This window comes from Mustela lutreola, chromosome 1, assembly GCF_030435805.1.
Source record: "Mustela lutreola isolate mMusLut2 chromosome 1, mMusLut2.pri, whole genome shotgun sequence".
Classification (NCBI taxonomy): domain Eukaryota; kingdom Metazoa; phylum Chordata; class Mammalia; order Carnivora; family Mustelidae; genus Mustela; species Mustela lutreola.
Window position 1 is genome coordinate 195,171,229 of NC_081290.1, and position 14,973 is coordinate 195,186,201.

General features: G+C 36.7%; 1 protein-coding gene across 1 annotated transcript; it reads right to left on the reverse strand.

Annotated features, from left to right (window-relative positions):
• Positions 1–1,313: 1,313 nt before the first annotated feature.
• Positions 1,314–2,258, reverse strand: LOC131820635 (olfactory receptor 8B12-like). Its single transcript, XM_059156327.1, has one exon. It carries the CDS (start codon positions 2,247–2,249, stop codon positions 1,314–1,316), a length of 936 nt encoding a protein of 311 aa, XP_059012310.1. The 5' UTR covers positions 2,250–2,258.
• Positions 2,259–14,973: the final 12,715 nt, after the last annotated feature.

A 14,973-nucleotide genomic window follows, 5' to 3' on the forward strand; every position in this document is an offset into this window, starting at 1 on the left:
TTTTTCTATTAGAAGAACTTTCTGTAATAGAGGAAGTTTCTCTAATAGATAAAATAATAGATTAATAATAGATAATCATATAATATTAGATATAGATATAACATATGTATTATATAGGTATAATTATATATATTATATAGATATAATTAGATATAATAATAATAGATAAAATAAAAACTTTCTCTAAAAGAGAACTTTCCTAAGAAAAGTTAATAGGTCAAGATATCTTGCAAACAGTTCACATACATTGCTTCTTAAAGCACTGTTACCACTAATAATGTATTCAGGCCAAAAAATTGTTTCTTTATGTAAGCTGTGCCTCCATTTACCTAATACTGTGAGTATATGACCTGTCTTGACTTCACCATCTCTTTGCCTTACCCTTATGTTCTCCCACTAAAAAAATCACAGCTATTTGCAATGCCTTAAAATACAATGGCAGCTACCTTCCTGATACATAGTTGGTTGGTACTACTCTAATGACCCACGTCTACCCAAAACTATCTATTACTCAGTTACATCATTCAGACACTTGAGGTAAGTCTCCAATTCCTACCTTATTAGTCTGTAAATAACAAGTGAAGCTTGTATCCAACATTTTCAACTCCCTTAAATCTGTACATCTCTCCTTAGAATATCTAATAACTCCGCCTGCATCCTTACAGTTCTGCACACCACCTCAGTGGATATCATGCTTGATTCTATATGGAAATTTAATTCCCACCAAAAAACCTTAAAACTTCTAGCATTTTGCAAAATCAAATTACATTTTTCACCTCCAACATTGTTGCAAAAATAGTGTTCAAAAGATTAAACTCTTGAAAAGTTGCATGACATCACTATAAATAGATGAGATAGCTTTAAATGTAAAAATAAAAATAAAAACCTTGGAAATGAAATCTGCCAGGAAAAAGGTGCATCACAATGGCTAAAAGAAAGAAGAGCAGAGTGGATTAGAATTCAGGGGCTCAGATGCCAGTCCCAGCTCCGGCATGAGGCACGTGTGTGCCCCTGGACGACCTACAAAACATTTATGAGTCTCCTGTGTGTAATGCATCACATGAAGGGCTAGATTAAATTATTTCTTAGGCCTCTTCAAAAGTAACCATCTATGACTGTGGAAACTATTTTTGTAAAATGATTAGAATAGTTAGGGTGGAATAAGGAGTAGAGAGAATACTTATGCTTAAGAACATAAAATTTAAAATTTTTCCTCTAAGAATAGGAGAACAAGCACTGGCATTTGTTTCCCTCAGAAGAGAAAAAGAAACACTCTGATAAACAAAACTTTGGATCTCCTTTCTCAGTCATTTTCAAGAGAAGATTTTTCTGCCTAAGGTTCTCTTCAGGGCAATTTTGACATCCTTGTTCCTCAGACTATAGATTAATGGGTTGAACATGGGCACCACAGCAGTGTAGAATACAGAAGACACTTTCCCCTGGTCAAGGGGCAAAATAGAAGGTGGTTTGAGGTACATAAAGGCTCCGGATCCAAAGAAAAGAGATACCACAATTATATGGGAACTGCAGGTACTGAAGGCTTTAGATCTGCCCTCAGTAGAACTAATATGGAGAATACTAGAAAGAATGAAACCATAAGAGATGAAAATGGTCACAATGGGCACCCCAATGCCGATGGTCACAACAATAAAGACCACCAGCAAATTTATATACGAGCTATTGCAGGAGAGCTCAAGGAGGGGAATGATATCGCACATATAGTGATTGATGAGGTTGTCAGAACAAAAGGTTATAAACATTAGGTTTCCCATATGGGCCACAGCCCCAAACACCCCCATCCCATAAACACCCAACAAAAGGAGGAAACACACCTGAGGAGACATGGTGACTGTGTACAGCAGTGGTTTACAGATGGCAACATAACGGTCATATGCCATCGCCGACAAGATGTAGGATTCAGAAAAGACAAAGAAGCAGAAAAAAAAAAACTGAGTCATACACCCTGCATAGGAAATGGTATTTCTCTTTGAGACAAAACCCATGAGCATTTTAGGGGTGAGAGTAGTGGAATAACTAAAATCTATGAAGGACAAGTTGAGGAGGAAAAAGTACATGGGAATATGAAGGTGAGAATTCAGCCCAATCAGGGTTATCAGGCCCAGGTTCCCCACCACCGTGACCACATAGAAACCTAGAAACAGGAAGAAGAGGGGCATCTGGAGTTCTGGCTCATCTGTTAAGCCTGCAAGGACAAACTCTGTCACAGTGGAGGCGTTATCTGCAGCCATTGTCCTCTAGGAGGGTCTGTAAGGGAAAAAGAAACAAGTCACTGAGACAGAGACAGGGCTACACACCACAGAAGTGCAGGGAGTGACATAAGAAGACGAGGATAGGAACGTTTGCTGAGTACCAGCTATGGGATAGGCGCTGTTCTAAATGCTGTGTGGCATTGTGAGTATCCCCATTTCACAGATGAGGACCCTGGACCCAAGTGACTTGCACCAGTCCTGGTGCAGCTAAGTTACAGTAGAAGGTGAACTCAGGTGGTCCAGGTCCTGGGGTTTGAGCTTTTACCCCCTCTGCTCCAGGACAGACCAGGTCAGCCAGGCACTCACCTCCTTCTGCTTCCAGTCACAGGGCTGTTCTCCATTGGCTCTCACCCATCTCTTTCATGGACACCCAAATGGCCCCGGTGATCAGAAAGTGACAACTCAGATCTCAGACCCTCTGCTTCTGCTTCTCTACTTTGAGAATCAAAACCTCTAGTTGTCTTGCTGAGCTGAACTTGATCTGATTGTGAGTTTGGCTCAAGTCTCCAAATACTAGGCATGACACAGCATCCTTTCCTAATGCCCACAAATAACAGGAGACTAAGGAGTTTTATTCTGGATTAGAGATCTCAGGGATGTAGTTACAGAGACTCCCTCAGGATCACTGCTCCAGAGACCCCCATCCCTAAGGAAGAAGAGAATTTGTTTACACCCTTGCTAACGCCTCGGGATGTGGCTTACTGTGACGGAGCCTTCCATTCTGCTTGCATCTTTGTAAACACAATTAACAACAAAGCCTTATGGGGAGAAATAGTAGTTGCTTCCCTATATTGAGCACTTACTGTGTACCAAACAGTATGGATCCAGTACCCTTAGTACCAAAACCAAGTTTCTAAAACAATGCACCAAAAAATAGTACTTTGCTTATTCCTCAAAACAGCTTTATAAGTTAGACCTACTAATCTCTCCTTTAAAGTGAGAGGTGCACAGCTTCTAGAATCTTGAGTCAGACCCTCTCTGTCCAATTCTAACCTTCTTAGTCTGAATCACTAAGCACGCTACCTCCCTCTAAGTGACAGCAAAATCTCTGAAACAGGATTTTTACTTACTGGGATCTCACAAGACTCTTTATAGAGAAAAACAAATGCATATATAACTTTAAGGGAATGTAGGAAGTGTTAAAATCAGGAAAGGCAACATTAGGGGAATCAGACTTTAGAGAAGGATATTCATTATTTCAGTCACATCCAATATATACCAAGAATTATTTGCACCTTCACCAAGTTGAAAAATAAAGAAATTTTCTCCACTACTTGACCCTTCATTTTAAGCTTTGTTATTAAAAGCAAATACTTGCGCCACAACTAATAACAGCTTCTATGAAGACCTAAAGGCAGAGAGCAGATTCTTCAGCCAGTATGTCAGATAATGGAGAGTTGATGAGAGACTTTGAACAAGGATGCCATTCTTTCAACACCTGCCAACTGAACATCTACCCCGTCCCTGAAACTCTTCCAAGGCCCAGTGATTTCTTCAGTGAAAAAACACAAAGTGATTCCAGCCCTCATAGGGCTTTTATTCAAGTGGGAAAAGACAGAAAATATGTGAAAGAAAGAGGTAAAACTTGTAATATTAAAAGTTATATGAGGAAAAGGAATGTGAGGGACAGGGATAGAAAAGGCAAAGTTTACAGATTCCAGTTTTAAATAGAATAATCTGACATTTGAGTGATGACTTTGAAAGGGACCTGAAAAGTATCGTTTTGGTAAGATCAGTTACTCTAATAAAACAGTGGACATTCATGGCTCAATGCAGCAACTTTCCATGGCATCACATTTTTGTCCTGCACTTTAAACGCAGTAGGTTAACCCACATTACTGGATCTGAAGGAGGAAATTCTGATGGTCATAACAACATAGAGGGTCAAGGGACCTTGATGAGGTTTTAGACAATCACAAGACACACAATGTAGGTTATTAGTTAAACACTAACAAAATTTTGTGTGGCAACTTTTCTAGGGGCTTTTATATATTAAGTATGGCAAATTTTCTATCCAAAGAAATAGGTCTCTATTTGGATAAATTCAAGTGTCAGCAGATGAGTTATGTTTTCTGTTCAGTATCCAAGGCTGAAAGCCTCTGGAGAACTTAAGAAACCAAAATGCAAAGGCAGAAGTACAACTTCCTTAGGCAAATCCAACTCAACCCCCTGTACATATACCTGTGTGTGTGTTTGTAAGTGTGTGCACACACATCAGTGAGGACTTGGTCACCCTTGGCTAAGACTCAACAATGAAAGTGCCTCATCTGTCTGTTTACACTGAGAAATTTCCATGGCCCAGAGCAACTCTAATGAATCCCAAACCCTGTTCTCAGTCCCACTACACATATTTAAGAAATAGAAAAAACAATCCATTATCCAAAAAAATTAAAGTAAGCACTATAAGTAAACTCTCCTTAAGACCCAAGGGCAAAGAAGACCTCAGGAGTTTATTAAATGTTCACTTTCCTCTAGGAATCTTAGAGGGTTATTGAATACATGATGCAACACCAGAAAAAAGTTCTGGGATTTTTGTTACCCCAGAGGTGGTTTCCAAGGGAACTTCCTTTCAGATACATCTAGATTTTATTTCAAGTGAACCAGGGCTTCTATAAAGTCATTTTTACTATTGGCTTGTTCCAATACAAGCAGAAAGAAATGTAGAAATAAATCTTCTTGATTAAGTTACTTTTGTTGCAGAACTATCTTTCCCAAAATTTGAATCTCTGTATAATGGATTTCTTGTTCTATTTATTGCTAACACTAAAATATATGTGAGGCATGGATTATAACATACTAATGTGGAAAATATGTATAATACAGTGTCTTTGTATATATACCTCATGCACATGCATGAAACCTCATATGTCTAGTAGATCTTCAGGCAGTACCAGAGTGGAGTGAGGTCAGTACCCTTCACTCCACAGAAGAGAAATACAAGAATAAGCCACAATTCCAATCATAAAGTCAGAGAGAGAGCCTGTCCAGAGAGAAAAGATGGCAGCTGAAATGTCTTCAGTTGATATAACCAGATAGGCTCTTAAGATGGGCATAAAATTAAATTCATCTATCAGAAGTCATATGATCTGGGGCACCTGGGTGGCTCAGTCTGTTAAGCATCTGACTACTGATTTTGGCTCAGTTCGTGATCCCAGCGTCCTGGGATGGAGCCCTGTATCGGTCTCTCTGCTCGACAGGGGGGGGCCTGCTTCCTCCTATCTCTCTCTCTCTCTCTCTCTCTCTGACTGTCTCTCTGTGTATTTGTGATCTCTGTCTGTCAAATAAATAAATAAAATCTTTTAATAAATAAATAAATAAAATGCCATCCTGTTGTAGTCCTGAACTCAACAAGTATAAAAATAAGCACATCTTTTTGTCCCCAAAACAGACATCTGCCCAACCTTCCCATCCCTTTATTAGATAGGAATTAGAGAGTGATAAATGGGGTTCATTTGGGTTGGTCCTAGTCTACATGCATTTTCCCAGAAAGATTATTAGAAGCAGCTTCTTCCACTATGAAATATATTCCAGTTAAATGAGAAATTGTATGTGGAATCAAACCAATCTCTACAGTTCCTAGCTCTGCCACTTACTAGCTGTGTAGCCTTGGAAACTTGGTTTAACCTCTCCTGAGCTTCAAATTAGTTATCTTAAAATGGGGATAATAATTATAAATGGTGTCATTTCCATTACTTAAACATGGAAGACATAAAATTATGTTGTTGCTAATCACCATCATCGTCATCATCATCATTCATATCTATACCCTAGCATGGAAAAGATATATTCAACAGCCCTAACATTCAAGATTAGCTAAAACAGGGAGAGACTAAAAACAGGAACATCAGCTAAGGTTTCACAAGCAGTGGAGATAGTAAAGTAAGAAGAGTGCCAAAAGATAAGATCTTGGAAGAACAGGATTTAGTATCTCTCTGGTTTGAGAGAGAAGGAAAGAGAAGAAAGAACCACGAACCAAATCTGACTAAAATTTTGAGCCCAAGAGTGAGATGGCAGGAATGAATAAAGAGTGGGAGCATAAGGAGCTAGACTTTAGTCTAGATGACAAAATGCCAGAGGACACAAGGTTCCCACTAAACTCTAAGTTACAGTTGCCACGAGGGCACTCAGGAGTCCTGTAATCAGCAGACAAGAAGTAGATTCACCATCCTGGCAAAAATAATTGACCCCAGTCAGCAAGGTAGGTAGGGCTGCCTTTACTCATGGGGGCAGGAAGGACCATATGTCTTGATATTCCATTTTTATGCTTCCTGGCAGTCCTTTGGCCCATTGTGACTGAACGGATATGGACAGCAAATCCCAGATACAAAGGGTGCTATCGCCAAAAATTCAAACCTTTTCATAGTGAAGGGACTCCTCTATTTTAGACATTTAGTCATGGATCAGTAAATAATGGGGCCTAGCTTTATAATAGTTGTTAATTTGAATTCATTATTTCTACTTAAAATATGTATGGGTTCTTCTCTAACACTCTCCTACCCCAGTTCCTGTTCCTGTCCTTTCAGTTATAATTTTTCTTTTTCAATACTTAACATCCACATTATTAGAACTATACGAATAACCGTCACTGTACGAATAACCAGCAACCCAAATACTATATTCTAATTATGTTTCCTGTTTGTACTACCTGAAATTTTTCCTGGAATTGATAATAATTTCTCAGGGCCATGTATCTCTCCTTCATATTTTCACATGCTGCATAGTATCTATCAAATACTCATCAATATTAATTTCCAAACATATGGAACAATCTGTCAATTTCCTTTTACTGCTGGAGGCTTCTCCCTTCTGTATGTAACTGGACTGATTGTTTTTGAGACCCCGTGCATGGCCATCAGCCTGGAAGTCCCTTTGTTGCTCTCCTGTTAGATCCCCTCTTTTCTAGATCCTAGTATTGTCAAGGAGAAGTCCAGTAGCATTCTCATTTCTGTTCCTTTATGTGTTATGTGATCCTGTCTATCTACCTGTCTATCCATCTATCTATCTATCTATCTATCTTGTCCACCTCCCCATCCCACCCCATCTTACAACCATCTCTTTCTCTCTCTCTCTCCCTCCTTCCCCTCCTCCCTAAAAACTCAGGATCTTCATCCACAGTGTTCTCAAATTTCACAGTAATATGTCTTGGTATGTCTATTTTTTTTAGAGTGTTCTTTCACTCTAGCAACACAAATCCTCTAATCCTGGAAATTTTTCTTATACCTTTCATTGAAAATTGTCTTCCCACCAAATTTCTTTGTTCTTTCTTTCTAGGATTATTATTATTCAGATGTTGGAGTTACTCTCCTCTTTTCTATTCTCTGTGAGCATTTTTCAGACTTTTGAGAGAATTATTACCTTTAAGTTCTGCCATATCTATTTTAATATTTTATTATTGGTCTACATAATAAAATTCACCATTTTAAGTGTATATAGTTCAATGCATTTTAATAAATATATATATAAACAGTAGCACAATCAAGATATAGAATGTTTCTATCACTCCAAGAAGTTCTCTCCCTCCTCTTTGAAGACAAATTCCTCACCCCATTTTCCGGGCCCAGAAGTCTGCTGTCACTGCATATTTGCTATTCTAGAATTCCATGCAAATGTAAGTATCAACTATGAAGTCTTTCATATCTACTTTAGCTTAGCATGATGAGTTTGAGGCTCACCCATGTTGTTGCTTGTATCAATAAGGAACAATGCCATTCCTTTTTATTGGCAAGCTTTATTCTATTGGATGGCTAACACAATTTGTTTATCTGTTCATTTCTTAATAGATACCTGAACTGATTCCAGTTTGGGGCTTTGATAAATAAAATACTCTGAATATTAACATTCAGTTTATTTTGTGGGCATATGCTTTCATTTCTCTTGGGTAATATGTAGGAGTAGGAGTAAGATTAGTGGGTTATATGATAAATGTAATTTTAGCTTTATAAGAAGCTGAAAAATTGCTTTGAAAGCATCCCTATCATTATGGGAGTTCCACTTTGTCCAAATACTTGCTAACACTTAGTATGTCAATTTTGTAATTTTAAACTTTAAACTGGATGTATAATTATACCTTATTTAATGTCAGTTTGCATTTCCCTAATGAAGTGCTTATTCACTTTTTTCCATTTTCTAATTAAGTACTTTGTCTCAATATTTAGTTGTAAGCAAAATATATATAATGTGTTTATACTGTTATTCATATATATTCTAGATATAAGTCCTTTATCAGATATATATTTTATAAATATTGTCTTCTAGTATGTGGTTTGCATTTTTAACAGTCTTTTGAAGAGGGCAAGTGTTTAATATTGATAAAATCCAGTTTATGAACTTTTTTCTTTTAGGGTTTATGCTTTATTTGTCCTATTTACCTAACACAGTACAAGATTTTTTTCTTATGTTTTCTTCAAAATACTTTCTAGTTTTAAGTTTTATATTTCTGTGTATAATCCTTTTTTTCATTCATTATCAGATCTCCAATTGTCCAGTAGCATTTATTGAAAATAGTTTTTCAGTTGCATTGCTTTCAGTTGCATAGCTAATTTCCATGAGAGACTATGGACTCTGAAAAACAATCTGAAGGTTTTGAAGGGGCGGGGGGTGGGGGGTTGGGGGATCCAGGTGGTGGGTATTGGAGAGGGCACGGATTGCATGGAGCACTGGGTGTGATACAAAAATAATAAATACTGTTATGGTGAAAAATAAAAATTTTAAAAATATATATATATTTTAAAATATATATATAATAAATATACAATGTATAGGAGTATCTTTCCCAAAACATCAATTTATACTCTATCTTTATGTCAATAAAGATAGTGTCTTTGATAAATAAAGATAGGTGTCTTGATTACAGAATCTTTCAAAAAACTCTTAAAATCAGACAGGGTAAATCCTCCAACTTTGTTCTTATTTTTCAGCTTTGTTTTGTTTAATTCTGGGTCCTTCCCATTTCCACATAAAGTGAAGAATCAGTCTGTCAGTTTCTGCAAAATCATCTTGGGACCTTGACTCCAATTGCATTGAATCAGTATTTCAATTTAGGGAGAATTGATATTTTAACCAGTTTTGATTCTTTCTTTCTATGATTATGCCATGTCTGTCCATTAAATTAGGATTATTTTTATTTCGCTTGCAATGTTCTGTGGTCTTCATTATAGCAACCTTACAGATACATTGGTAAATTTTCTGCTAAGTATTTCATGTTTTGACACTATTGTATATGGCATTGCTTTTAAATTTCAATTTTTTAGGATTTTATTATTTATTTATTTGAGAGAGAGAGGGAAAGCACAGAGACAGAGTGAGAGGGAGAAACAGATTCCTTACTGAGCCAGGGAGCCCGATCCCAGGACCCTGAGATCATGACCTTGAGCTGAAGGCAGATGCTTAATCAACTGAGCCACATAGGTGCCTGTTAATTTCAATTTTAATTGTTTATTACTAGTATATAGAAATACAATTGATTTTTTTGTATTCAGTCTATATCCTCTAGCCTTACTAAATTCTCCTATTGCTCTACTAACTTTTCTGTAGATTCATGAAGATTTTCTCTATGGAACATTATATTGGCTGTTTAAATTTCCTTTCTAATAAGTATGAGTTTTTATTTTTCTTGCTTTATAGCAGTTGCTAGGCCTTCCACCACAATGTATAGGAGTAGTTGGAGATGTCAACCTAGATGCATTCCTAATCTTAGAAAAAAGCATTGCTTCTTTCACCAATAATTATGATGATTTTCATCAATGCCCTTTATCAGGTTGAGTAATATTTTTATCATGATTTTTATCATGAATGGATGTTGGATTCTGTCAAATGTTCTCTTATTCTTATTCAGATCATTTTTTGGTTTCCTTTACATTTGGTTAATATGGTGAATCACATTTCAGTCAACCCTTGAACAACAAAGGGATTGGGGTGCCATGCATAATTTTATCTTTCCCAAAACCATGCATAATTTTAAAATCCATGCATAATTTTAACTTTCCAAAAACCTAAATACTAATAGCCTACTATTGACTGGAAACTTTACTGATAACATAAAGAGTTAATTAATACCTATTTTGTATGTTAATGTATTATATACTATATTCCTATAATAAAGTAAGCTAGAGAAAAAAAGGTTATGAAGAAAGCATAAGGAAAATACATTTACAGTATCATACTGTACTTAAAAAAAAAAAATCGACATGTAAGTGAACCCATGCAGTTCAAACCACTGTTGTTCAAGGGTCAACTATAATTGATTTTCAAATGTTCCTAGGATAAAACCTCACTTTGAAATTATGTAAAACTATTTTCGCATTATGCCAGATTTTATTTGGCAGTGTTTTCAGTTGATTTTTTTGCATTTAAATTCATAAGGGATATTAGTCTGTATTTTTTTTTCTTATGTCTTTATCTGACTTAAGCCTCAGGAATAATATGGCCCCACCTTACTCTGACAATTTCCTGTGGGGAGTCAAGGATTCTGTCACTAATGGTCACTTCACCGTACTTATCCCTAGATCTGAACTTGCTATGAACTGAACTTGCTATGCCCCTGAGAGACAGGAACACAAGGGTGGTCTTGGCACAGGGTTTTGCCCAATGGCACATTCCCCATTCTTCAAACTGACTGGGCCTACAGCCAAAGCAAGAACTGACATTTTTACTGCAGTCTATAGATTACAAAACACCTTGACACACAATATGTCTTCATTAATCCTCACAAACCTTTCAGACTGTATCATTTTCCTACACTACAGATAAAAAAGGTGGAGGGTATATATGATCTGCCCAAAGTCACATAGTAAGAAATGAGCATTTTGGTGTATCCAATGGAAGGCTTTTACCTCCAAATTTCAAAGTTTGTGATATTTCTACTACTTTGCCATTTCATCCTTTCCAGCTTTTCTAGAGGATTCTGTGGGTTTCAAAGCAACTACTGTGATTAAAGCATTTTAGAAAAAGACATGTGGCAGAGAGCAAAATTTAACAACCAATGCAGAGAATTTTAGAGGAATGAGAATTGGATCTGTCCTGAAGGTAAAGATTGTGCTGAGGTAACAATCCTAGTCGAGTCGTGGGTCTCCAATCCCACCCACACAACAAAGTGAAGATATTTCACGCATTTAATTACACTGGAACTAAATTCAACACCAGTTAAATGAGAGCCTCACAGCTTTCTCTCTCCTCTTTAGCCCCTCCCCCTACACACACACACACACACACACACACACACACACACAACACACACACGCCTCATTAATAAAAGGACAGTGTAAAGCCACAAGTTTCCACTTACTTAGGAAAAGCAGCCTGGCACGATCACCATTTGAATCATACCCTCAAGTCAAGGTCAAGCCTCCCTGTAATTATCAGTGTCCTGGCATGTTATTTACAGAATCATCCCCTGCTTCTAGCCCAGATACTAAAGCTGGTACTGCCAATACTCCCTGCTCAGACCCAGCTGCCTGAAACCACTGTGTCCCCACTCCGCTTATCCTGAGATTGCATCCTGACAGCCGTGCATGCCCACCCTCAACAATATCCTATCACTTGCGCACACAACTGCAGAGCACATGCTCACAGGTCCTCCACTGCCTCCACCATATCTCAAGAGATTATGTCCAGTGCATTCCTGGGATCTGATGGTCAAGTCCATAACTGTGTACTTCCACTGTTGTGATGTCCCTGACATTTTCTCGAGAGTTTCCACACCAGTGAATTGCTGCCATGGTCCACTTTGGAACTATAGCCCACATTTTTGGAAAGCACTTGTCTGGAACTATACTTTGGAGACCAACCAAGAGATAAACCCAAAGATATAAGAAAGATCAGCTTCAATTATTATCATTCCCATAATTTTTCAATCAAAACTATAGAAACAAGCTTTTTTTTTTTGTATGTATGTTAGAGAGACCCACAAAAAACAGAGTCATGTGGTACAACAACTGGATCATGACTTTCTCTTTCTCACAGAAATCTTTTCTCATGTTGCAGTGGATTTTTTTTTACTGCCCAATGATGCTTGACCCTTTTTTTGAAACTAGAAGTGTCCTAGGCTGATAGGATACCAAGTGTGCTTTGGCCAGACTGGTCCCCAAGAGGACTTCACTCTAATGGTTGATGTGGGCTGCATTATTAGACAACCCCAACCCTTCAGGTCTCATTCTTTTTTGAAGTGATCGGTTTCATGAGGAGGGACTCCAGCCTCTAAGAGGTCTGGTACAGGTGGCCATCATGATCTTAATGAACTCCATTTTATAATATTTTTTTTTTTACATTTAGGAAATTTTTGCCTAATTTGCTATGAGAAAGAGTTTCTCCTGTTTTCTTCTAAAAATTCAAAAGCTTTAGCTTTTACATTTAAGACAATGGTCCATTTTAACTTCACTTGTGCAAGTGGTAGTATAAAGGCTGAGGCTCATTTTTTTCCCATATCAATGTCCAGTTTTACCAGTACCATTTGTTTATTGAAAACAATAGCTCTTATTAGATTACCATTGCACCTTTTTCAAAATCAAATGACTATATAAATATAGGTTTATTTTACACTCTATCCTTTTCCACTGACCCGCATGTCCTACTTGATTATTATAACTGTTTAATAAATTCTAAAATCAAGTAGTATCAATCCAACTTTGTCCTTCCTTTTCAAAATCTTTTTCACTATAGTAGGCCTTTTCATATAAATTTTGAAATAAACGTCTCAATTTCTTTCTTTAAAAAAGTTCTGGATAAGGAAGATGTGGTCCATATACACTATGGAGTATTATGCCTCCATCAGAAAGGACGAATACCCAACTTTTGTAGCAACATGGACGGGACTGGAAGAGATTATGCTGAGTGAAATAAGTCAAGCAGAGAGAGTCAATTATCATATGGTTTCACTTATTTGTGGAGCATAACAAATAGCATGGAGGACATGGGGAGTTAGAGAGGAGAAGGGAGTTGGGGGAAATTGGAAGAGGAGGTGAACCATGAGAGACTATGGACTCTGAAAAACAATCTGAGGGTTTTGAAGTGGCGGGGGGTGGGAGGTTGGGGGAACCAGGTGGTGGGTATTAGAGAGGGCACGGATTGCATGGAGCACTGGGTGTGGTGCAAAAACAATGAATACTGTTATGCTGAAAATAAATTAAAAAAAAAATAAGACTCTAACTCGAAAAAAAAAGTTCTGTTAGGATTTTAATTGATACTGCATCAAATCTATAGACTAATTTGGGGAGGATTGCCAACATTGAGTTTTCTAGTCCATGTACATCAGACAAGTATCCATTCATTCTTTAATTTTCCTTTGCAATGTTTTGTTTGTGGAGGTCTTGAACTTTTTTTGTTAAATTTGCTCCTTAGTGTTTTTAATACTATTATAATTGGAATTTTTTTAATTTTATTTTCTAATTATTTATTATAGATACATAGAAATACAGTTCATTTTTGCATATTGGCCTTAAATCCTGAGACTTTGTGAAAAACTCATTCACTAGTTCTGTTACTTTTTTATAGATTCTTTAATTTTTCACATGCATGATTATGTCATCCACAAAGAAAGATTTACTTCATTTCTGATATGTTGTTAATTAATTATTTGTTTCTTGCTTTATTGTACACCTTAGAACTTTGTACAGTGCTAAGTAGAAATAAGGATTAAGATATGTTTGCCTTATTCCTGATCTTAGTTAGAAAATATGAAAGACCTTAAGTCTTTCATACTGAATATGATGTCAGCCATACATTTTTCAGAGATCCCCTGAATCCAATGAGGATAGTTCCTTGCTGAGAATTTGTATCATGAAAGGGTACTGAATTTTTCAAATGCCTTTTCTCTTTCTTTTAAAGATGTTATAGGGGCATCTGGGTGACTCAGTGGGTTAAAGCTTCTGCCTTCGGCTCCGGTCATGATCCCAGGGTTCTGGGATCGAGACCTGCATCGGGCTCTCTGCTCAGCAGGGAGCCTGCTTCCCCCTCTCTCTCTCTCTGCCTGCCTCTCTGCCTACTTGTGATCTCTGTCTGTTAAATAAATAAATAAAATATTTAGGAAAAAAAATTTAAAAATAGAGATGTTATATGGTTTTTCTCCTTTTTCCTATTAATATGGTAAATTACATTTTTGCTATCCAGATGTTAAAACAAATATACATTCCCAAAAGAAACTGTATCATGATTTATTATGCTTTTACACATTGTTGGATTCAGATTGCTAATATTTTATTTTATTTTGTTAAAGATTTTTAAATCGTTGTTTGCAAGGAATATTGATCCGTGTTTTCTTATGATGTCTTTGTCAGGTTTGAGACTCAAGGTAACAGTTCTCCTGAGAGATTTGGGAAGCAGTCCCTCCTCTTTTTTTTTTGAAAGACCTTGTGTACATTTGGAATTATTTCTACTCTGGGTGTTTGATAGACTTAACTTATAAATAAGGTTGGCTTCAAGTTCTTTGTGGAAAGACTTTCTATTAAAATTCAATTTATTTAATAGTTACTAAGCTTTCATATTTTCTGTTTTTTCATTTGGTAAGTCTTAGTAATTGTGTCTTATCCCCTTCCTCTACTTTGTCTAATTTAATGACACAATGTTATGATGCTTTATGATTCTTTAATGTGTGTAGAATCTTCACTGATACCTCTACTTTAAAAATTCCTTATATCAGTAATTTGTGTCTTCTCTATAATTTTTCTTTTTTTATATTATTTTTCTTTATTAGTGTGGCTAGATGTTTACC

Coding starts and splice junctions, on each gene's coding strand:
- LOC131820635 (XM_059156327.1), bottom strand. CDS start 2,249: ATGGCTGCAGATAACGCCTCCACTGTGACAGAGTTTGTCCTTGCAGGC.